At 44.7% G+C, this 24,732-nt stretch overlaps 1 protein-coding gene across 3 annotated transcripts in view; it reads right to left on the reverse strand.

The window, feature by feature from the left end:
- Positions 1-12,270: 12,270 nt before the first annotated feature.
- Positions 12,271-24,732, reverse strand: part of myo1b (myosin IB) — a 59,446-nt gene continuing 46,984 nt past the window's right edge. Inside the window, exons 18-32 of one of the 3 annotated variants that reach the window (XM_062403000.1) lie at positions 24,486-24,686; positions 23,489-23,582; positions 22,470-22,619; positions 22,289-22,357; positions 22,099-22,185; positions 21,612-21,698; positions 20,503-20,589; positions 19,544-19,630; positions 17,783-17,857; positions 17,542-17,676; positions 16,734-16,840; positions 16,442-16,574; positions 15,608-15,760; positions 14,610-14,740; positions 12,271-14,517 (exon numbers count right to left, since the gene is read on the reverse strand). In XM_062403000.1, the coding sequence (XP_062258984.1) occupies positions 14,385-14,517; positions 14,610-14,740; positions 15,608-15,760; positions 16,442-16,574; positions 16,734-16,840; positions 17,542-17,676; positions 17,783-17,857; positions 19,544-19,630; positions 20,503-20,589; positions 21,612-21,698; positions 22,099-22,185; positions 22,289-22,357; positions 22,470-22,619; positions 23,489-23,582; positions 24,486-24,686 (1,729 nt within the window). In that variant the 3' untranslated portion in view covers positions 12,271-14,384. The remainder of the gene's footprint in view (positions 14,518-14,609; positions 14,741-15,607; positions 15,761-16,441; positions 16,575-16,733; positions 16,841-17,541; positions 17,677-17,782; positions 17,858-19,543; positions 19,631-20,502; positions 20,590-21,611; positions 21,699-22,098; positions 22,186-22,288; positions 22,358-22,469; positions 22,620-23,488; positions 23,583-24,485; positions 24,687-24,732) is intronic. The other 2 variants (XM_062403001.1, XM_062403002.1) reach the window with 2 other exon arrangements.

Below are 24,732 nucleotides of genomic sequence, written 5' to 3' on the forward strand. Positions count from 1 at the left end.
TGTCTGTCTAACTATCTATCTATTTTACACTACAATAGGCTTTATATGCTTCAGCCACAGTTTGGTGATTTCCTGTCGGTTTATACAGAACTGATAAGACACAGACAGATTCCTGGGAAAACAAATCTGCTCTCACTTCGAAGACAAACACGGCAACACCTGCTGAACTACCCAGCATATAAACTCAATAGCCAATGGGTGTGTGTGTGTGTGTGTGTGTGTGTGTAGGCATGTTTGTGACCATCAAAGTAAATGAATATCGGAGAATAATGATATGAAGGTGTTCAGATACTGGTGATTAAATCAGCATAGCTCTCCGTCTTATAGAAGAGAGAAGGTGTTACCACTTGAGCTAGTGTAGTGAAATAAAAGCTGATATCGTCTCTTTCCGCTTTGGACTCACACAGACACACACGTATGTAAACGCCTTTGATGTTCTACGTTTAGGACGCAGGTTATTAATTTACAAGTTTCGTCATCAGTCACCACTATGACTCACAGTGTCACATACATATATGAGTCAGAGCGGCTGCAGATCAGAAGTAAATACAGTTATAAAAGTTACTTCAATCCCCTTGTAAGGTTTGTATTCATATGTATTCCTCCCATTATTTTATCGTTTCTATATATTTATTACTGTTTGTTTTGTTTTTTATTTTCCATCGAATCTATTTAGCTGTAACCTCCTGTGAGTAACAGATGATTAATTCATCCCCCCTGTCGGAAATGGAAACATATTTTTTTAGGATGTGTCATTATGTTTTAAAAAGGAATCTTGACTTTTACTGTTGTTGAGCAGCACCGAGTCCATAACTGTACCTTACAGCCTGTGCATATTAAATCTCATAAATGAAGTTTTATTTTGTTTTTTAAACGCTTACGGCTTCTCCTTGACATCTTTCCTTGACCTTGTTTTCCTGTAAGGTCAAAGAATAGTGAAGTCAGGTGAGAATATTTTGACTTTTCGTCTGCAGCCCAAGTTTCAAGTCCTACTCACATGAAGCTTCAGTGATTAATTTCCGAATGACATTATTAATGAATAAAGTCAATGTCATGGTTGTTGGTGATTGGGTTGTTTAGTCTTATTGCCTGCACCAGATGAGCCACCGTAAAACAAGACACAGAGGTTGTAAAAGCCTGCTGTAAAATAATTAGCACTCTGTGATCAGTTCTCCATTAGATAAGAGAGAGAGGGATATATAACACTGTTTAATAAAGTTTATACAATATGTCACGCCAACGACAGTGTAGCCAAGCGCAACTATCACATCACTGGAGATAAGGTCCGGGAGATAAAGACAAAGCACACGGTATTTGAAATTTCACACCACTGGGAGATATTAGGCCCGGTGATATAACATAATTGTGATTTATGGTCAGATTAACAGCCCTTAACAAAAGAGTCTTTGTGTCCATATAAGGCACTGACACAGCGTTTATCTATCACGAAGAGATAGCAGTCATAAGTCGATACTTTGAACGGTGATATAGTCTGGTGAGAGGATGGGATGATCGGGGGGGAGGCTGACGTATCCACGGTGGGTCTGGATGAAGAATCAAGTCCCTGTTGATCGATGACATGTGAAGACCTTAATCACCGGGAGGGTGCAGAGCTACATTTCATACATCATTATTAATATTGATAAACTTTTTCTATGTAGCACCTTTTAAAACACAGTAACAAGATGCCCAGGAAACAATTAAAAAAGAAGATTGAAGATCATACAGCAAGGGAGCAAGGACACAGAAATGAAGAAGATGAGAAAAGAGTGAGAACAAGATGAGATAAAACATTATGAAATGATTAAAATAGATAAGCACACCGTCACCGTCTAACCTGCAACTCCTTACCCCAACCTGTTTGATAAGGAATCTCAGGTGTAGGTCTACTGTATTGAGAGTCACTGGGGACCAGAAACCCCCTTTGATGAGTTCCCACAACAACACGTCATATTACACGAATACAGAGCAGCGTTTCAACTCGGGTTCCCTTCATGTGCTAAACAGAGCTGGGGAACACAGGAGCCTTTATCGTGTTCCCGTATGTGACATATAAATCTAAGGAAGGACCCTGGGAGCATGGGAAAGACCCCCCCCCCCCCCCCCCCCCCCCATTAACATGTGGAAGAAACAAACTGAACAAGAATGCAGTTTATTACATCGTGGATGCTGCGGGAGAGAGATGAGTCTCCAGTATTCTGTGATCGCAAGTTTCCGGTTTAAGCTACCTAAGACACAAAAGTATGCACGGCCCTGAAACAGGCCCACAGACGAGAGTTAGTCTGGGAGACACAGAACAAGGCCCTCGCTCCTCTCTCCCCTGAGCTGTAAAAGAACCATTCATGTTGCCTCTATTCATACACAAATGTAAAAGAGGTTAAGCCAGTGGGCGACGTCTGTCAGCCCACCACAGTTAGGGGGTGAAAAGGTTGATTCCACTCCAGCATTGTGCACACAGGGGTATTAAGGTAGATTTTAAATCAATTAGAAGTTTTTATTTACTGTTGATGCAAGGGCAATTTCCAAAAGCAGTCTCTCCTGTTTGTAAAATTACACAAAACCTACTGAATAGATTGAAATTAAATGAAAGGGTGAGTAACCCTAACCCTGGAGATCCAGGATATTTCTTTCATTGTCTTTAACATTGTGAGATGGAGCGTTGTCACAGTTTTCCAAGAAAATAATCAGTGGATCTTAATGAACAACATGAGACATATTTAGAGAACTGAAATTTATGAGTGTGTGCAATATGGTGCAGCTTGATGAAATCTTAGGGACTGTTGGACCTTGGCTGTGGTCGAGAGTCATTTGTTTGTTTTCTACTCAGAAGGAAAAAACAAAAATTCGGAAAAACAACTCGACCGATTTCAATGATATTTGCTGGAAGGATATTCGTCTCTTTTATTCACTTTCTCTACATTGTGAGATTTTTCAACATTTCTGTGGAACTTTATGAAACAAACCAAGCATGTTTAGGAGACTAATATCTATGAGAGTGTTCAGATTGATGCAGATCCAAATAATAATCCAGGTCTGGTTCATTTAAATGTGATTTCATAAGAGGCTATTGGGCCTTGGCAGTGGAATGTACTCTGTGTTATTTATATTGTTTGAGGGGTTTGTTTTCAACTCGATGCAGATAACAAGGGCCAGTGCAAGAGTAATGCAGAACATGACAATGCCTCCCAGGAGACCTTGAGGCAAAAGGGAAATTCTTCCCAAATCCCCAACAGATAGAGGATAACAAGGGCTGTTGTTCTCCCTCCGTCTGTGTCCCATTGTGGAATCTGGTCTAATATCTGCTGTGGTTTCCATTGTTGCATCTATTGTCATTGCCCAGTTTCGCCCTGTTGGGCCTAATGGGCCGTGGGGATAGAACACTTCCTGGTTGAGCAGGGGGTGGGTGTCGAGGGTTGCAAGGTTCAACGTCGTCCAAAAACCAGTTGATTAATGGCGGCCGTCACAACTCAGACCGGGACATAATGAGGAGGACGGGAGGGAGGAGCAGAGGAGGAGGAGAGGAGGCAGAGAAGGGGAGGTGGGAGGAGTGGAGTTGAGATTGGATGATTATTACGTAGAACAGTAAACAGTGAGATGGCAGAAGAATGAGATGAGGTGTCGGGGCAGAAGTGGAGGGAGAGAGGAGGGGTGGGGGGGGGGGGGGGGGGGGGCTCGCTGCTAATTAGTCCCGGACAGAAGTGAGTGAATGACAGGAGGAGTCAGACACACGTAGAGCTGGTTAACACACAATGGGAGGGGCAGCGACGGGGCGGCGGAGTGCTGGCTGCGCAGAGCAGTTAAACATCTGTTGCTCTGTGGGACACACAGGCTGCTCTGGAGGGTCAGGTTCCCAAAATACTCATCTCCCAAACATGCTCTCCCTTTAGCACAAAAACAGGAAAGGCTGTGAACTACCAATAAGTCTTGTAACTCCATTTTCTTTTCATTATTAAATGAGGGTCTCCATCAAAATATAATTTAATCAGGTCGGAAAACTGTTTCATCAAGAAAATCTCAATCATCTGTGTGTAGAGAGGGGAGACACGTTCCAGATCTGTACACCATCTGGAAGGATCTCTCCTCAAGATACTACAAGAATAGATGTAAAGAAATTACTTCTCCAAGATCTGACTGAATCTCAACGTGCAAGACACTCTGCTAATGGGCTTGGTGTGGATGTTAGTGCTGTGATTGTCATTTTTGTAGTCAGATTAGTCCAATAAAGGACGTATAGGGCTGATAAAACAATTTAGGGCCGTCTTCCCTGTTGTTTTAAATGAAGATATAACATCATATTGAAAAGTATGTCGATTTAAAGAACAACCGGAGCAGGGTTAGGGTTCTTATTCCTTCACTTTTCAGGAAGATTTGACCTGTAACCTGCATCTGGACGTCCTGATTCACTAGAATGTTGCTCAATATGCTGTGTTTACCTTCTGAGTCCCCTTGGATTAGATTCTTGTGTATCTTTTAATAACTATTACCTCTGCTTGTTTAATCTAGTCCTCATCATTCTCTCCATACCCATCCTTTCAGAGCCGAGACAGTTCAATTAGCCTGGTGGGCCACGGACACTCCCACCAATCCATGTTTGCAGGGGTTTAATCAGAACAGTTGCGTGTATGTGTCTGCGTGTGTGTATATGTGTGTATGTGTGTGTTTGTGCGTGTGTGTGAGGTTTAGGGTATTGGTGATAAAGAGACACACATAATTCTTTATAACCACCACACCTGACACTGCCGTCTCATCTTTCCTGTTTTTTTATTTCCTCTCTCTTGCAGCTCATCACAAAATTTGATGAAACACACCTTTATAATCAGGCAAGATGGAAAATAAAGGCGAACGTGTGTAGGTTACTGGTTTCTCTAGTTTTTGTGTAGCTCGATGTGTTGCATATGAGTTTTCTCGAATGTAGCTGGATGTCGAATGTAGCTGGATGTCAGTTGACAAGACAAGAGGATTAAATCTGCCCGCCGATCAGAACTACGTCTTCAGGGCAGACCGATGCTGCAGTGTCTCACGATCAAAAACATAATGAAATGGATCAAGATTATCTGGTTCAAATCAAGTAAAAACATATTTATAGTTTGCCTCCTGGGGCTTAACAAGGTACTCTGTCCTTAACTCTCGACTATATCTAAAGAAAAACGTCAGAGAGAGAACGGGAGGGATGTAGCAATAGTAAAATGATGGTAACATAAATGCCCTTTAAAGAGCTAGTGCATATTCGTTATATTTTCATTTCAGTTTTATATTTGTCTGTTTCAACATTACACAGAGACTACTGGGACGAGGCGTTTTCATCAAGTTCCCAGGAATCGTGCATGGATCTTGATTGACTGTTAACTGATGACTGGTTCTTCTGCGCTCGTGTGCTACTCTAATCTTTATATTTGTCACATGTGGCCGCTACATTGATATACATGGATTTCATTTAGTTTTAGTTCTGTTTATATCAAATCACAGACTCAACTACCTAAATGAAAAATGCATGGTAAACAGCTGGATTCTGCATGTGTCACGAGACCAGTCAGCAGCACAAACACAAGAGACAACGTCTGAATGTAAGTTATGTTCATGAAAATGGAAATAGTCTCTGCTCTATATGTTCAGGGTGCACGTCCAAAAACAAAAACAACACATTTGTAATCCTGTGTGACAAATGCACGGATCCACACAGAATGGAGACCAGTGGCTGAGCTCTTGTGTCCAGCAGGAAGACGTGTCCACAGAGGCTATCTGGAGGTTAACGGGGAAATTAGCTTTGCTCTAAATAGCTGTTTCGACAGAGGCGGGACTGACAGGCTTAGGGGAGGGGCTGTCACGTCTTGATGTATGTCGTCCCACAGTGAAGAGGAGATTTCATTTCCCTAATTGATCCACCCCCGTGCCCTCACTTTACACCTTCTCCCGTGATTGTTTTCGCCCTCCCTTCTGCCACGGTCTCCTCGGGTTCCACCCTGCTGTTGCCTCTTTCTCTGCCCCCCCACATGTTGCTTGTCTAATGGCAGTCTGAACAATTTAATTAGTTACAGTAATATGCGATGAAAAACCAGGTGTTCTTCCCATTAGAGTCATCAGCTCCTTGATGAATCATTATCCTCACTGTTTAACTTTGAGCCGCCTCAGCGGAAGCCACAGATAAGAAAGAGTTTGTTCAACAAGGAGCTTTTTATTCCAGTTCGCATTCCAAGAATCTACTTTAATTTCTCCAATTCACAGGCCTGTAAAGCAAATGATGCAGCGTTCACAAAGTGTTCACACAGCTGCAACCTTTTTCATATAGTCTTACATTGAAATCATGTTTTTTCCCTCATTAATCTACACTCTATGCCCGATAAAGACAAAGCATGAACTGAATTTGAGAGATTTTGCTCATTTATTTTGAAGGAGAGACCAAAAGACTCAGTTGAATCACCTTTGACAGAGATATCTGCTTCATGTCTTCTCTTGTATGATGTGAAAAGCTTTAAACACTGGATTTGGGGATTTTCTGACGCTGTGCTTCTCACCCTCTGTCGGGGTTGAGTGGGATTGAGTGGGGCCACCAGTTGACCAGCCATTGTCAGGGTTTATCAATAGCTGTACCCTTGGGTTCGAGTCAGGACTCTGACTGGGACTGGGATCCGTCTCGGCTGAGAACTGTCACTGCTCTGTTGTTCCAAGCATCTTGTATTTGAGAAGTACGAGTGAAGCGCCCGTCAAACTGGAGCGCGGCCTTTCAGCGACATCGTGAGGGTCGCGTCTCAAATCAAAATAAAACATGGTTCTCGTTGAGAGAGCAGCTGCAGCTCAGAGTTTCAAAAGGAATCTCTGTGATTCGCTTTGCCGAAAAAACTTTGTCTACAATCCACCTGCCAAGTTTGAGGAATGTACGGCTTGACAAGAACCGACACGTAGACAGACATTACTTCATCTATAGTTAGATGGAAGAGACTGAGCTCTGTGGAACCTTCAACACAGCAAAACGTCTTTATATCTTTTCCTCAGAACAGTTTCTCGACACGATCCCGTCTCCGAGCTCCACATCTCTGCACTCGACCCGACCTCCTGTCAGTGAGATCTTACAGAGCCCCGTGTCAACCTTTCCAAATCATGTCCAAACTATTGAATTCACCCACAGGCAAACGTAGTAGCATCTCAAAGTTGATAAAGAGAAATGGCAAGAGTTATAAAGGCTATAAATACTTTATCAGTTTTTCCAAGACTCTTTTTTCGCTTGAGCACAAGAAGGAAGCCTAACCAGGTGTTGAGTGTGAAGGTATCTCAGGATCCTCGACTGTTCCTTCAGCTGCCTGCGCTCTCGCCCTAATGTCTGCAAACGAGCGCCTAACGATGTGTGTGCAGCTATTTGCTTATCAGTGCCACAGCTGCATGTGTTCACAGACATGAACGTATACACACAGACATGTTGACGTTGGTGGGGGCAGTGACGAATGAGCGAGGAGATAGTGATGGTTGATTGATTGTTCCCCTCGCTAAAAACTCGAGAAGTCTTCTTCACAAAGACAGAGGCAAGGGAGAGAAACATGAGCAAAGTGGCAGCTTCAACAGGTAGTTTCTGTTTAATTCACTGATTATATTTCTATATCTGTGAGAAGGCCCCCCCCCCGACCTAAACAATCCCCAAGACTCTTCTGTGATACTTCCATGACGTTTAAACATTAGTATTTAGAGGAAAGCTCCTGAAATATGAAATATCTAGAGTGTGAAATTGATGCAATTTAACCACCAGGCTGAATCACAGTGATCCCTTTAATGAAGTTTTCATAGCACCATCATCGGGTCAAGATAATGCAAATGCAAAGCAATTCACGTTCCCATCAAACTCCCAGTGAGCGCTGTAAGCAGGACATTAATTACACGTAGGTGTTAGGCAGTCCATCAGGTGGAATCTGCCTCTTTTGGCAGGTAGCAGTGTAAAATGTGCAAGCGGCAATTTAATGTTTTAAATTTGAATAGAACACGCAGTAAAATATGTAACCTATTAGCGATAAGCCTAATGTGCGTCTAATTTGTGGATGTGGCGGATGAATAACGTGATTAGCTCCTGCTCCGCTCCGTGTGCAGCTATTCACAGATGGCGTGGCAGAAGCCCATTTCCAGCCTCAATCCTTTAACTCCCCTCCTCCCCCCTCCATTCTTGCCCATTGACGTGATAATGGTGACAAACTGGTGAAGCCATTGAGTGCGCCGGTGACACGAGGGTGAGTGGGGACACCAACTCTCCACCACCCAGTAACACCCATTAATCAGACCCTCTTCCAGCCCCCTGTCCCCTCCCTCCAGACGGGCCGACACACTGCCAGGGGCCGTAATGCAATACTCTGTGTGTGTGTCTGTCCCCCCCGTCTTCCAGTGTCCAGCCCCTGTCTGTCTTTATTTGAACCTTATCTTTGTTTTCATACGACTGTGTGTGTGTATGGTTTGTTTTAAAGATAAAGACCAGGCCTGTGGCGAGTTTAGGATTTTTCTAATTTAAGGGCCATAAAAGGAGCCACAATTCACACAGAGGGCCAAGAAATCCATACACAATTCCTCATTTAGTAAGGTGCACATTTAAGTTATTCCTGGTTTGCCGTTAGCTCGATATATTTAATAACATGTGGCTAGCTCAATAGCCACATATCATTAAATACATTTAGAAAACTGTTTAAGCACATTGTGAATGTTAAAAAAACCTTAAAATTATATTATTTATCGCCTGCATTGTGAGTTAGTGATTAGTTTTGTTTCTTTAAAGGCTACTGAAAGGACAGGGGCATTTTAGGGGCCATGCAGAATTCAGCTGCCCCCCCCCCTGCAACATTATCATGACAAATCAAGCATTGGAAAAAAAAATACGAGCAAGATGAGGCATTCAACAAAGAAATTGAGAAGAACAGGAAAGAAATGCTTCACAAATCTAAAAATAAGCCGCATTAGTTCAAACATCAAAGGTGAAGGAAATGAGTTTTACCTCTGAATTACACTTTGTGTCTTTTTATCAACTCTTTTCATTTAAATCACAGAATAGATTGATGCCAGAGTAAATCAGCGGGCTGGCGCACAACGTGTCGACGTCTCCATCCCAAACTCCCTCAGTCAATAATGAAATCAGCCTTGACACTGTGACAGCTCAATACAGTCGATACTGTTAACTAACTCCCAGCACACTCACCGAATAAAAAACCTCATGTGTGAGTGAATACTTGTGTTTTCAGCGATAATTGACGGTGCAGTTTAAGAGATGTGATTTTATTCAATGAGAATATCATTGAAAACCGATGACACTATAGCTCCTGCTGGTGAGGAGCCGGTGCTATTGCAGTCACCAGCATATAATATGTGTGTGTGTGTGTGTGTGCGTGTGCGTGTGTGTGTGTGTGTGTGTCTGTGTCTGTGTGTGTGTCACAGCAAAAGTATTTCCATGAGGCAATATCTTGATTAAATTACAACAGACGACACAATATCTAAATTTCCAATTCTTTATGCAGGATGGAGAGGGGTGGGGTGGTGTGTGTGTGTGGGGGGGGGGGGGGGGGGTGCATGTTGAATTTAGAGAGTCATTGGTTCACTCTGATGTTATTGACTGTGAGTGGCAGTAAATTCAGGAGGTGGAGAAGCCCAGTCTGAACCTAAAGGTATTAAAAAATGACAGTTTCCTGAGTGTTTGGGTTTATTTGGGGAAAGCATGCAAATTTGAAAGCCTCCTCAGAGGATGTGAGATGCGGATGCGGTGAAACTTGATGAGTCACTAAATGACGCGTTATTAATGAATTCGATATGTGCATTTTTAATCCTCACATCAACATTAAACACATTTAAATGACTTTGACATCAGTAGTATGAGCTTCCTGACTGGGATTTCCTGCTTGTACACTAATCATCTACTGCTCCTTTAAAGCCTCATATGTACAATTTAGTGACATCTAGTGGTGAAGTAGCATGTTGCAGCTGAACACCCTTCACCTTACCCTCCCCTTCCAAACATGAGAGAGAACCTGTGGTAAACTTCAGTTGTTCTGAAAATAAATAAACTTCACTGACACTAAATTTGAGTTTGTAACATTAAAGAAATCATTGCATGGTTCCAAAATTATAATCTTATAAAGATACTGCACACTTAAATGTGTTATTTGAGCTATTACTTAATTGATAACCATATCTGATAAAATACATTAATGCTGGTTTTAATATAATTTGTCATTATTATTTATGATTTAAAATAAAATATCTTTTGGCTGATAGTAAAGAATCCAGCTTCTGGTTTCCTCCTGCTATATGGACGCCCCTTGCCCATCTTAAAGTGTTCCTGTTGGAGGCTTGGCAGCTTGTACGCTCCACCTGAGGTCACTTTGCATAACTGTTAAGTCGGCCACGAAGATATCAATGAGCCGGGGGAAGAGAAACGTCTCTGTCCCTGGACACACTCCTGCAGGCCACTGTTTGACTGCAAACACCAGGTATAAGCCCCATTGCAGCATCAAGGCACAAACAACTTTTCAGACACAGCTCTTGAGAGAGAGAGAGAGAGAGAGAGAGAGAGAGAGAGAGAGAAGAGAGAGGGAGAGAGAGACAGAGACAGAGAGAGAGAGAGAGAGAGCTCAAACAATGTCCACTTGCACCCCCATGACACAAGTGATTTCATGAAGAACAAACTGGAGACGTTACCTGAGTGTGTGTGTGTGTGCGTGAGTTTGTGTGAGTGAGTGTGTGAGTGTGTGAGTGTGTGTGAGAGGCAGGTGCAGAGGCCTGAAGTGTGAAAGCACTTCACCAGAACGAGGAGGAGTTGGTGAATCAGACTCTTTAGTCCACTTTCGAAGACTTGGAGTGATGTGTTGGCCGCTGTGCTTCATCCCCACGCTCACTACACAGTGTGTGATGAGGAGCTGGAGGCGGATCAGACGCTGCAGCAACAACACGGTGTGGTGTTATCTCATATTTGCAGAACACATTAGCAGTTCACAAGCACCGTCACCATCGCAGCATATAAAGACACATACTTTAGAGTTAAAGAGTTTACTTGAGGTGCAAGGTTACTGTTGGTCCTTTATCTCCATTATCATTATTACCATTATTAATTATCTACTTCTTTCTATATTTGAAACACTGATTGTCTGTTGCAAAGCACAAAAACTCAAATTTAAGAATGTTGTTTGCACCAAGTTGTGATTACAAATATTATAACAAAAACAGTAGTTTATAATTTAGACCTATTATTATACAAATTAAATCATAAGCATTTAATTGTGTCTTCTAATAACAAGGCATGCACTGTAAAGACCTGAAACCAATGTTTTTACTTTTCTACTCTTATATATATATATATATTTTTTTTTACCGTAGTACCATCTAAATTCCACAAGAGGTCACCAAAGACTGCTCAGTCTCTGCAGTGTAATTATCCCCCACTCTGGGAGCCTAGCAGCACTAATGGCATAATGATCTTTTAACAGTTAAAATCAAGTGTAATCTCAGTTTCTATCAAATCAGAGACGAACAAGGCATATTTGATTAACTGTTATTGTTTGGTTCAAGATATTTGATCACACGTTGCCATGTTTGTGCTCCATAGATCTGCTGCTACAACCACACAACTCGTCCCCAGTCGCCTCCTGCTGTGCTGGTTTGATGCAGATGTGCCCCACTGATTGGATTCTACAGGCCTCGCAGGAGATGGGAGTGTGTGCTGTACCGTTCCTTTGCACTCCCACTGTGTGTTGAGTATCCACAGGGAGGCCGGGACTCCTCCTTCCTTTCCCAGCCTGCTGAGCGGTGGGAACCGGGTACTGGGCAGCCCAAAATGGTTTTTGCTATTTATACCACTCTGCGCTCAATCTGAGGGCTGCTCCCCGGAGACCTGTTGCCGGCAGCTTTCCCCAAGCCGCGGAATTTAACCCCAGGACAGCTCTCTCCCCAGATGTGATGGAAAACATCTGGCCAGCTGCTTGACTACAAGGCCCAGGCTGTAGTCCCCCCCCCCCCATGCTACCAGCCCACAGAACCCAGCCAACACCCTGCTGGTACTGCTGATAAACAGCAACCTTTAAATTAATGTGAGATTTAATCATCTGATGCAACGATGTCTGGTTTTGAATATCGCCTGCAGACTGTGGGCTGCATGGAAAACAGCCCTGAATCATTCTGCTCCCCTCATTTAATATTGATTTAGTCAGAGGTTTTCTTCACAGCTAGACGTGGATGACTTGCAGAAATACAGGCACCTCTTTAATAAATGACTATACATAAGAAAATTAACAATGCAAAGAAGGCCACCGACTCACAGAGTAACATTTATTCATTACTGATTTTTATTTAATTTAAAAAAAGAGATAACTTGCAAATGTTACATCGACTTCCACTGAAACATTCCCATGTTGCATGTCTCAGCATAGGTTAACATTAGGCACACAAGAATGCAGACGACCATTTTTGCAGCTCTAGCCATTGTTCAAATACGAGACAAGATAAGAGCGAGAGGGAGAATGGGGGGGGGGGGGGGGGGGGGTGAGGAGGAGACATCACTTTAGCGAAGCTGCGTGGAAACAGTGCGGAGCCCGAAGAACAAACACGTCAACACTGGCTCAAACGTCCCCACGCGTGGGACCGCAACAAGTGATTTCTGTGTGTGTGTGTGTGTCTGTGTGTGTGTGTGTGTGTGTGTGTGTGTGTTGTTAAAAACATACAAGGAACATACGAACCAAGATACTCTGGATTACAAAACTAAACACTAGACCAAGTTTGGCTGGTTGACTTAGGAACCGTCGGTACAAAACTCACACCCAGTACATCCAAAATACAGATGATTATAATCAAACATACCTGAAAATAGAGCCCTCCCGCTTCTTTGATACTCATATTTGGCTTGTGTGTAAATGTATGCGTACCAGTTTTTTTTTTTTTCTCCTTCTTGCATGTCAGCGCGCTAGAAAGTTGTAAAAGTTTAAACTGGTTTGATACAGCGAGAATCAATGGTCATGTGCATGTCGTTTTTTTTTTTTTTGGGGGGGGGGGGGGGGTCTTGAAAAGACACATCCGAGTGAATCGAGCACGACAACACGTCAAAGCTGCGGCGGCGAGAAGAAGTAAAAAGCAACACAAAACAGCCGTTTCACAAACACAGCAATTAATATGAGGATACTAGAGAAACCCTTTGTCCATGCCAGGGGCCACGACCTTAAGAGCCTATGTACAGCTATGGTACAGTGAGGGCGACTGCTATGGGCTCTTACTACTGCCTCTTGGAGAATAATTGAGTAAAAAGCGTTTTAATTTATTGCACACAAAAAAAAAATAACATCAGTATCAAGGGTTTTTTTCATTTTCCACTGGAATGTCTATATTGCCCTTTTCAGCATCTTTAATTAAGTCCCACATAAAAAAAAAAAAAATGAGCGGATGTTGTTTGAGTCAGACGAGACGTTCTGAGTGTGAAGGATATGAAATCACTCTGCAGGTGAAGTGAAGCTTGTGCTTGTCGAGGGAATGGAGATCGAAATATAAATCGACCACCAAAGCTTGATTCGACCCCGTGTTCAACTGGTTTTGGCCTTGATTGGATCAATACTAGGAAGTGAATGGGGTCGATCACCTGTGTGGTTAGTGTGACAAGTCGTGGGACCTGTTCAATGGCACGTAGGAATTATTGATAGAAAAAAAAAAAAGTGGTTTCACGATAATCGAGAAAAAAAAAAAAAAGTCTCATCTGCCCGCTGTGCTATTTCTGTTTGTCAGAGAGAGAGAGAGAGAAAATATATATATAGAAAATAATACATCAATACAATCAAATTCACTTCCCCGCTCATCCTCTTTTGGTTACACCGAGGTGAAGAACAAGTGCAGTATTTTTTTTTTTACTTTCATCATCATCAGAGAAGCTAAACTCTAAAGAAGCAGGCCGAGCCGCTCGAGGTCCCGGGCTCAGAGAAGGATGACATGTTCCTCTGAAGGGCGACTCAGCGTGCAGGCAGAACAATCCTCCACGTCACCGCTGGGACACTGAAGTCTCCACCAAGATCTCTTTTTTCCTTCAACTCTCGACCCCAGTTTTACACAAAAACACCAGTGAACATTTTTTTTTTGAATACCAGATTTCGGTGGCATGCAACCCGGTTTTCACTGCCTAAAGAAAGTGGCACATGATTACAGTGAAAGTGGTGCCAGAGTAACTCTGATAGGAAGAGACTGAAGGGGAAAGCAACAACACAACAAGCCAAATTACTGCACTGTCATTATTTTGGTGGGGGGGGGAGGGGTGGGCAACGGGGTGATGGTTCTTTCGGAGTGGGCGGTGGTTCTGTGTTCCCCCCCCCCCAGTCTGAGGCCCTGTGGAGCAGCACTGGAAGCAGGGAGGAGGTGGATGATGGGCTGGGGTGGGGTGGGGTGGGGTGGGGGGGGCTGCACTATGCCGTTGAGGGCACCGACACCTCCAGCAGGCGGTTGTTCTTGCGCTTGCAGGACACGCTGTTGCCGTTCTTGGGGACTCCCGGGATGAACTTCACACACACTTTGTCGTGCTTGAACTGCACCAGGAACCTGCGGCAGAGACAGAACAGCCGCGTCATTACACACGAGCCAGACGCACAACATGCTGAGTCACAGCCTCGGACCTCAATGAGCTCCCTTACTCGTCTGAGATGTCGATGTCCAGCTGCTCCCGGTCGGCAGCCCTGGTGCCCATACGGTGGATTTTGGTGATGATCTCGATCAGGTGCTCACTGCTGAGTAAGAAATCGCCTTTGACGGCCGAGGCTGAGCCCTGAAGTAAAACAATTACACAGTCATGATGGGCTCCATCTCATGTGATCATCCATTTTTCTACTACTTCCAGATTTCTCTATCTCTCCGTCTGTGACTCGCATTTCTCGAGAACCCTTCCTCTTGGCATGTGTATTGTAACAGCATCCCCACAGGCCAAGCACACAGCTTATTCCAGAAAGACATGAATAGAAGTGGCATTGCACTAGTGTTATTTCCATTACTTTCATTGAGGCCACTGTTTTCTCTCATTTGTTGATTTATTTTGTCAATTTAATCACTTTATTCTAACATTTGCTCGTTGTGTTACAGCTTCTCTATATTCATTAATAACCTTAGTTTTGTTATTTTACCTTTCTCTGTGTGTGTGTGTGTGTGTTGTGTGTCTGTGTGTGGTTTGTGTCAGTCGGGGGACCTGGGGTTTGGTTTAACAGGAAAAACTTAACTCCTGCAAAATGTTTACTTGTTGTGTTCCTCAAATTCAATAAAAAAATAAAAGCACTCGACGCAAAAAAAAAAGTTTGGAATCAGCACTAACTGAGGTGAGAGATTTCCCACGAGCATTTAAACCAACAGTACAATTTCATTCTGGCAAATGGAGCAAATCTATATCAGTTAGTGGAAGCTGGATTACTGCAGGCTACACAAATGTAGTCGAACTTCTCGGTTTAGCGTCCATAACCTCACAGCTCTCCTGCACCAGAGAAACACTGTTAAACTGCAGTGTCACAGCAGGATTTAAAGGAACAGTTCAACAATTAAGGGACATTTTGATTTGCTTTCTTGCCGAGAGTTAGACGAGAAAATGGCTAAATTTCTAAACTTTGGAAACCAAAACAGAAGGGAATCCTGATTGTGCTCCTCTCACCTCTTTGAGCTTGAGAGCGAAGAAGCCGTCGCTCTGTGTGCTGACCGACACGCTGCTGAGGTCCGGCAGGGGGACGCTGGCCTTCACCTGGCCCGTCTTCTGGTCGGCCAGGACCACGCTGTTCTTAGTCAGCAGGAAGAGCCGAGCCGTTCCCTGAGAACCAGAGCAGAGACGGGTCAACACAATGAGTGGGTCTGCATGTAGAGCGACATTTTGTCTTTTGATCTCATTCATTAAGATTTTATTCAACTAGCAAATCATGTAAACATCATTATTAGATTCATATTCCCCGTTTACAAGTTACAGAGCAGAGTCTGAATTTAACTCACTTCAATATTAAATCGCTTCAACGCTATAATGATAATAAGTGTGTAAATAATCAGACTCATGACCTCATTTGGGTTAAAGTAAATCAGAAAATGCTGTTTACATGGCAGTGTCTTATTCAGGTAAATATCAGAATAGATATGTCCGTGTAAACGTCTCTTATGTCTTTCTAACTTTGTGCAACATGTCAAAATGACGACATCGGCAGACACAGACGGTGAAACAAGTGTTTTGTGTTGTTGTTGTGTCTCATGATGCGAGTCGGGGTAAAGAGTGAAACACTGTGAACAAGCCCGGACACGTCTGCTACCTGCTGGAACAACAACAATGCAGGTTGTTGAACTGTCGAACGCAGCAGGTTGCTGCACAGAGCGATGAAACCCCCCCCCCCCCCCCCAAAAAACAGATTCATAGTTTTGTATCGTACTAGACCTGTATGGGAAAGGTAGCAGGCCACAGTGTGATAAAAGAAAGAAGATATATCTTGGATAAAGTCGTCTTTCTCACCTTTCCATTTGCTCTGTTGATCTTGTTAACCACGTCCGCCAGCAGAACCTTGTCCTCCATCGCTATGCTGAGCTTCTGGTACTTGGGGTTCTTGTTGATCTCCAGGTAGTCTCCTTTGAAGGGCTGACTCACACTGAGACAGAACACAGAGACACAGTTGTTCCCAAGGTGTGCGACACGCAACATGTCTGTCACTAAAGTACTTATCTATCAAAAAAGGTATAAGTGTCAAGAGATATTCTTTTGCACAGCGTGAAACAAACAGCACTCGGCTCCAGTGAATCCCGGGTACCTGCTCGGGTAGAGAGCCTTTTTATCCTTGAAGATCTCACTCGCCTCCAGCTTCTCTTCATACACTGCCTTCTTCTCCTCTGTGAACTTGCTCCTGTATTTCTTGCACTGAACACACAAACACAAGAGACGTTAAAAACTCAATGTCGAAAAAAACAATAATATAGCAACATTTATATTTTGATGATCTTAGCTGCCTTTTTTGTGTAACAGTTCTTGTTGAAATAAAATACACAAAAAGGCTTTTGTCTCTCAAACTCGGTTCACGTTCGTTTAAATCCGAGTTACTGATCACGTCTCCACCTGACAGATGTGGTGTGGAGGCTGGCTACATAGCAGGGTGTTTGCACATGGGCTGATACAAAAGATCACGCTAAGAGGTGAAGCTTTGTCAAACGGCCTCTTTTATGTGCAAGCCGGATTTCGGAAAAATATCCGAGATACGTGGAGCTTGCTTCGTGGTACAGACCCCTGGTGGTGAAATTCAACCACTGACCCCCATGTTGTTCATCTGTCTGCAGATTAAAAAAGTCCTGGACCTATTCAGTCACTTTTGTTCATTGAAAGCTGAAATAACTGTAAAGTTTCTATAAAGTTTCTGATTTGCATTGTGGGCTCTAATACTTAGAAAGAACTTTTTGCTCTGTAATGCATGTCCAATAATTCACATTTCTTTGTTTCTACTGATTCTCTGGATTGTGTGATATTGTAATCTGACACTTTAATCACTACTGTCTTGTGGCTCCAATGTTAAGCTGCTATATCATCATCATCATGAAATCACTGGATCTGGATTTTGTTTAACCGACCCTCCAAAGATGGAAGATCCTCCGGAGTTCAGAGTGGACTCCACCCAGGAAGAGATAGGGTCTTGCAGGCCAGTTCTTGTCTATGGGCGACATGGAGGGCATGGTGCTCTTCAGACCCAGGAAGTACTTTTGCATCTGGACAAATGGAGAAAAACGAGAATCGTGAGGCAAGGAAATACTGTTTGTTGTGTTACATTCTCCGCTATCATTTATTCAAGGTAAACATTCAAGCACTACTTACAATCCTCTGGATGGTGAAGTCGTAGATCTTCCTGCCTGCGTTCGCCCTGAAGAACTTTCTGTATTCTCTGCGGATCTGTTAGAGCAGAAAAAGTTAAACAAACTAAATAAACCTCCAGTCGCCCTTTTCCAACGGTTAGTTTGACGTGAAGCAGGGAAGAATAAGACAACAGTGACAGGAGGATGGCAGCACAGACTAAAAAAACAAACAGACACTTCGTTAGTCACAAAAAAACGATGACCAACGTGAACAGACACAAAGTTAACTCCGAGCTGACAAGTGGATGATGGTTATGAAACCGACCTTCATGCCGACCTTGACTGTGCAAACAGAGACGTGAACAGCTGCGTTGTGCATTACGAGGTGCGAAGCAGTTAAATTAACACAGTTACACAGTTTAAAGCTGCAACGACGACAAAGTGATGAAACCGAACAGAACACATCACAGATAATCACTAAAACTGAGGACACACACACACACACACACACACACACACACACCTGAAGACAAAGAAAGAACAGGTGGGACAAAAACTGTTAGACAACAAAACAGTGCTGCTGTGGATGGGGGGTTAGTTTCACAGATAGAGAAGAAGCACACTGAGAAAGATGTTGAGAAGAGAGAGAGAGAGAGAGAGAGAGAGAGAGAGAGAGAGAGAGAGAGAGAGAGAGAGAGAGAGAGAGAAGCACACACCTAAAGACAAAGGAAGAACAGGTGGGACAAAAACTGTTAGACAACAAAACAGTGCTGCTGTGGATGGGGGGTTAGTTTCACAGGTAGAGAAGAAGCACACTGAGAAAGATGTTGAGGAGAGAGAGAGAGAGAGAGAGAGAGAGAGAGAGAGAGAGAGAGAGAGAGAGAGAGAGAGAGAGAGAGAAGCACACACCTAAAGACAAAGGAAGAACAGGTGGGACAAAAACTGTTAGACAAAAAAACAGTGCTGCTGTGGATGGGGGGTTAGTTTCACAGGTAGAGAAGAAGCACACTGAGAAAGATGTTGAGGAGAGAGAGAGAGAGAGAGAGAGAGAGAGAGAGAGAGAGAGAGAGAGAGAGAGAGAGAGAGAGAGAGAGAGAGAAACACAGCGTCTGCCACATCTGTCAGGCTCTGTTAAATTTTTTAACCAAAGCTAGCTCGTCACATCTTCGCTATTTCCTACCAGAGAAATTGTTCCGATTGAAAACTGCTGCTTTGAAGGCTGCGGGATTATTTCGAGAAACCGAGGGCTCGGTTTGCAGTTTTTCAAAAATATGAGTTCTCCCGGTGATTTAAGAATCTCAATGAAAACCCCATTCACTTTCATGTCAGTGTTGGGAGAAGACTAAGATGAAACAATGTCTGGAAACCACTGTGGTAAACAGCAAATTGTTTGTGTTCTGATTTTGGGGGAACCTCTCCTTTAAGATGAGATCACTGTGGATGTGGGGGAAGGGGGACTCTGCAAACCGAGTTAAGAGGAAAACGTAAACGATGACTTTGTTCTGGTCGTATAGAAGTCGGTGCAATTAGGTGGTTCAAAGCCGATTTGTGTAGAGCAGTGGTGGAAACATTAAGCTACTTCGCAAATCAATCTTCTTTAATACATCGGCCCTATTAGCACATAATTACTCAGGTCCCTTTGAAACAACAGGCTAATGAACCGAACGCTTGGCAGACACTGGCTTCCTGAAGACAGATAGGGTTAGATGAGGAGGAGTTGGGTCGGGGGCGGTGGTTAGGTGGAGGACTTGATGAGGAGCTGTGCCACCGGGGGGGTAGGTACCTTGAGTCCCTGCCAGTACGCCCAGATCACGGCGACAGCGTGCTTACGCCGGGCCTCTTCCTTCAGTCTCCTCAGCTCCCTGCGAGCCTGTTCAGAGGGGGGGGCGGGCGAGGGGGAGAAAGAGAGCGGCAACAAATGAAGCAAGAGACAATAGAGGGAAGAGAGAGAGAGAGAGAGAACTACTGTTTTTGCCCCTCAGGTCAGCAGGCATCACATACACAAACACGCTCGCACACACTCCACACGAGCCCTGTGTGACCGTGAAGAGACTGTTACAGTACAGCTCCACTGCTCCAGGCTCCGCAGGAGGAATACGGCTCTGCAGGTCAAATCAACTGTTAGTAGGGAAACTTCTGGAAGGGAAACAGAGTCGGGGCTTTAAAACGAAAAAAGAGAAAAAAGGCGAAGAGCAAAAGTCACAGCTCAGGCAGCAGAGGTCACCTCAAACAATCCAAACACATCCATCCAAAAGACAAACAGCACTGCAAGGCAAAGGGTCAACATGCAGCAGCTACACAAGATGGAAGAAGTCGTGCAGGAAGAGCAGGCGGCGTGCAGTGTCATCTGTCCTTGTGTGTGTGTTTGTGTGTGTGTGTGCGACTGCATCTTCCATGGGATGGCGTTGCCCACGTAACGGTGAGTCACTAACTTGTATTTACATAAACAGAATTACAATATTTGTAGACAGAGCTGCAAAGACAGTCTTTGAGAATAACAGCAAGTTAGCAAGACAACTTCTTTGACTCCCACATCCAGTGGACAACAGTTTGTGTGTGAGTGTGTGTGTGTGGTGTATGGTGTATGGTGGTAAACTGCCTTGTGTACTCAATGTAGACTCAATGCATATGATGAGGGTTTTCTGGGGAGAATGGGGAGCTGGTGACGGGGTTGACGGAGGCAGCAAGTCACGGAGTCACGGCAAAGTCAAAAAACAAAAAAACGACAGGCTTCCCAAATACCTTGGTGCCCTGCCAGCCGGCCCAAATGACCGACACAGCGTGTTTATTCCTCGCCGCCTCCTTCAGCTGCCGCAGCTCTCTCCGGGCCTGATGAAAAGCAGGGGCAGTGGTGGAGGAGGTTAATTTCAGGGACAGTCACAACTGAGATGGTCTCAGGGGAGGCAATGAGTCGGTGAGCGACACGGACGAGAGACAACAGAGGACGTCCACAGACGAGACAGTCGGCGGGACAACGTCAACATGCATGAAAAGCAATGGGCGATGTTCATGGTCATGTGACTGATTTTAAAATGGAGCCATGTTGCCACAATGGGAGAGTCCACTCTGTGTTATCTGTTGCTTCCAACGAAATAAGAAGCCGCCATGTTCCCAGACACGGAATAATCGTTGACAGCGAATCAGGAGTCGGTATTAATCGTTATCAACAGAGGCCTTGAAATAAAATATTGATCATTAACAACTAAGAATATCTGAGGTGAGTGTATACTGATAAGATAATGGTACTGATCATGCAGACTCTGAAATCTGCCCAGTGGCTGTGATTTCCCTCACTGAGGCTTTTTTCTAAGTGTCATCACACTGAAATAATTCCATGTTTATGCGTAAAGAGCTTCCTGCTGCTTCGCTGTCGGCACATCAGTATATTCAAATTAGGCTTCACAGCAGGGGCCGGAATTAAAAAAGCGCAGTGAGAAAATCGTGGGCGGGGGGGGGCACTGAGGGGCTGGAGTAATTATTAGATTGCATGAAAACACCAGACTGGATAGACACCAAACCAAAACGGAATTTTAAAAACACACACGAGCTACTTTTAAGGATCCGAGTGCGACTCGTTCAGAAAGATACGTTTGGTGTTTATCAGTTTAGAAATCTAGTTTTTTTAAATCTGTAATTTAATGATAAAAACTATGAATCATGTCCGGTTAAACCTACATGTAACAGGAGGACAAACAACAATAAGGCACATTAATCAGGCCATTGGACGACAGAAGGGACCGGGTTCAGCTGCTGCTTCTCTATTAGGTGAGCATGGGATGGGATGGGATGTGGTGAACAGGAGGGTGACAAGACAGCCGGGACAGCGACACACTACGGCTGGGTGGAAATACCTTGGTTCCCTGCCAGTATGCCCAAATTACTGTCACAGCATGTTTATTCCGCACTTCTTGTTTGAGACGCCTCAGCTCCATCCGAGCCTGGTGGGACGCGGTGGGCGTGAGGAAAGACGGGTGGAGGATGTGAGAAGGCAAAGAATCATCACAAGAAGAGGGAGGTGAAGGAGGATTGGGAGGGAAACAAAAGAAAAAACACAGGAGAAGTTGCAGTTTCGTGTGATCAGGAAGAGAAGCAGGATTAAAGGGAAACAGCAGCAGTGACATCAAGGAGAGCTTTGTTAAAGAATAGACTTTCTTCTGTTACACTGTGAGGCCATTAGGCAGGAACGCTGCATATGATGAGAAACAAGAGCTGTTAAGTTGTCCAGAGTCGCCTTCTCCACCACGGACAACAGTCTGCATCAAACCCCCGGCTGTGTTTCTGTGGAGGTAAACCCCCCCCCGCTCTCTGATATCCCCCTGCACTTCAATGCATCAGTACCTGGGTGCCGTGCCAGAACGCTGAGATGGTGGTGACCGCCTCTTCACATCTCTTCTGATGCTTCAGCTCTCTCAGGAGTTTGCGGGCCTGGTGGAAGAAAATAACAAGCGAGCAGTTGGTTAATGTTGTTCCTGCATCGCTCTCCGCTCCGATTCAGTCTGAACAGCGAGTTGTACGGAGAGGTGCTCACCTGCCATCCCCGGGTGTAGGACTGCACCACGGTGGTGGCGCTCTTGATCTTCTGGTATTTCTTTTGTTGCTGTGGGATAGAAAAGGAGACGATTATAAAAAAACACCTAACGCATCAACGCCAATCGGGTGTTTGTGCTTTGTGTATGGATTTCTTTGATTCCTTGGAACGGGGGGCTCACCGCGTATCGGCGGTACCAGGCCGACACCACTATCTGACTCTTCTTCAGCAGCAGGAAGTGAGTGCGGCACTTCCAGCCCCGGTAGATCTTCTGGATGAGCGTGGCCAGGTCCTGCAGGCATTGCCTCCTCCTCTCCTCCAAGAAGAAGAGCTGCAGGAAGAGAGAAGAATGAACTGAGCACGGCAGAGACAACAGAAACCACTTACATGACGTGTGGGTCTTTTCTGTTTATATTCGAGAAGATGCACAATCTTTTTAACATTGACAGAGATCAATAAAAAAAAACATTTACAGGTCATTTTATCAAAGCAAATAGTGATTCGGTGATATCGAGGACAAAGTGCAGTATTATAATAAAAAGAATGACCTGTGGGAAACAACCTCAGGTCATCAGTGATGTATGAACAACACTTTATTGTCCCAGTAAAGCCAGTGCATCTATCCTGGTTTTAATGTCTCTCACTCAGAACTTTATTTAATGGCTCATAACAAAGATTTATCCAAACCTAAGTAACAATTAAAGCTCGGGGGTTGCGGCTACGGTTAAATATTTTCTGGAAACTTTGATCCCGATCCGATTAACTCGACTCTAAACCCCAAGTGATTTCACAGCTGCAGATATATGAGGGAGATAAGTTGATCCGATGGACAAAGCGATTATAGGAGAAAAATAAAAAATTCCCGTAGTGTGAGATCATGTTATTCCAAGCTTTGTTTGGTCAGAGCCGAGTGGGGGGATTTGGGGGGGGGCTATATTCAAATGGCTGCAGGCTTGAACAGGCGAGGAGCCTGCGAGCACGGAGTAAAGACGTTCATTTCCCATGTTCGATGGGACGGCTAAGTGAAGCCATGTGTTCGCAGAGCGGTGGTTGGAGGCTAATTGCCGGAGTGGGGGCTCCGAGCGCAGCCCACCCTGCTTAGCAAACATCTAACTGTGAGAAAACAGGGTGCCGAGCACGAGCTGGAGTAAAGAAGTCCAAGGGGCTCAAGGTAAATGTGCTTCAGTGTGTGTTTGGTACCGTTCTTGGGTTCCTGATGAAGATCTTGGAGCGGCCGTACGAGAACTCTTCTGCTTGAACCGGGAGGGCGCTCATCATCACCTCCACTCCTTCCCTGTGGAGAGCCAGAGGAGTCATCCTCAAAAACTAAATTCACACAACATGCACACAACCTTAAAAGCAACATCGAGAGGAACTGGACCTCGAATGGGGGGGGGGGGGGGGGGGAGGAGGAGGATAGAGAAAGAGAGAGGAATGCTGTAGTTAGAGGGAGAAGGAATGATTAAAGGAGAATGAAACACAACCACACAAAGCACTGAGGGGACTGGCTGTGATGTGTGGCAGGTCGGATAAGAATCAGTGCTTGTGCCAGCACAGTGGAGGAGAACACGCTACACTGGCTGGCGTGGAGCGGAGGAGACAGATAAGGTTGAAACGTCTCAACATGTTGTGGCTCTGAGGGGGAATGGCTCATTTCTCTTTCCCCGGTGAAACAGTGGAACAACTGGTTCGTGACAAGACGGCAGACAGTGGGATGGCAATGGAAGAACACAACCGTCTGTAATCATAAAGCAAGTCTGGTGTTCACACTGAGAATACGTTCAATAAGCTTATAGAAGAATTCCACTCTGTCGGGTAACGTGTTATTAAATTCAGCTTACTGTATTATGTCCCCCTCTTTTGAGCCTTTAATCCAGGGAAAGTCACCCGAGCCCTTTTTTTATTCCAGCACTAACCTGCTTCACATTCACACGGCTCTGTGGTCCCACCTGCCAGCTGACCACTCCAACTCCAATCTATTACCACTGGTCACAGTCACTCCACTGGGAGCAGTCCCGGGCTCAGTTCCTTAGTTAAAAAACCCCATCGGAGCGTTTCCCAGTTCCCACACTCACACAAACCTTGGAGCCATTTATTCTGGCATGTGTCCAGCCACAATCCCCCCCCCCCCTTGCCCTTTCTTTAATCCCCTTCTTCACCTGCCCCCCCCTCTATTAGTCACTGCTTCAGGAGTTACCTGGCGGGCCCTTGCCAGTGGGGCCAGGTGCGCTTGCAGAGCATCTTGTAGCGCTCCAGGCAGGGCTCGTAGGGCTGGCGGAAGGCGTAGCCCGCCCTCCTGACCCGGACGTTCTCCATCAGGCCCAGGTAGCGCACCTGATGGCGCACCAGGGAGTCGGTGAAGATGTGGGAGGCTTTCTTGTCGTTGGGCTTGATGCACCTGTGGAAGCAAGAGGAGAGGCTTGTTCAAACGAGAGCTGGAATAA

The sequence above is a fragment of the Platichthys flesus genome, chromosome 13 (genome assembly GCF_949316205.1).
Source record: "Platichthys flesus chromosome 13, fPlaFle2.1, whole genome shotgun sequence".
Taxonomy (NCBI): domain Eukaryota; kingdom Metazoa; phylum Chordata; class Actinopteri; order Pleuronectiformes; family Pleuronectidae; genus Platichthys; species Platichthys flesus.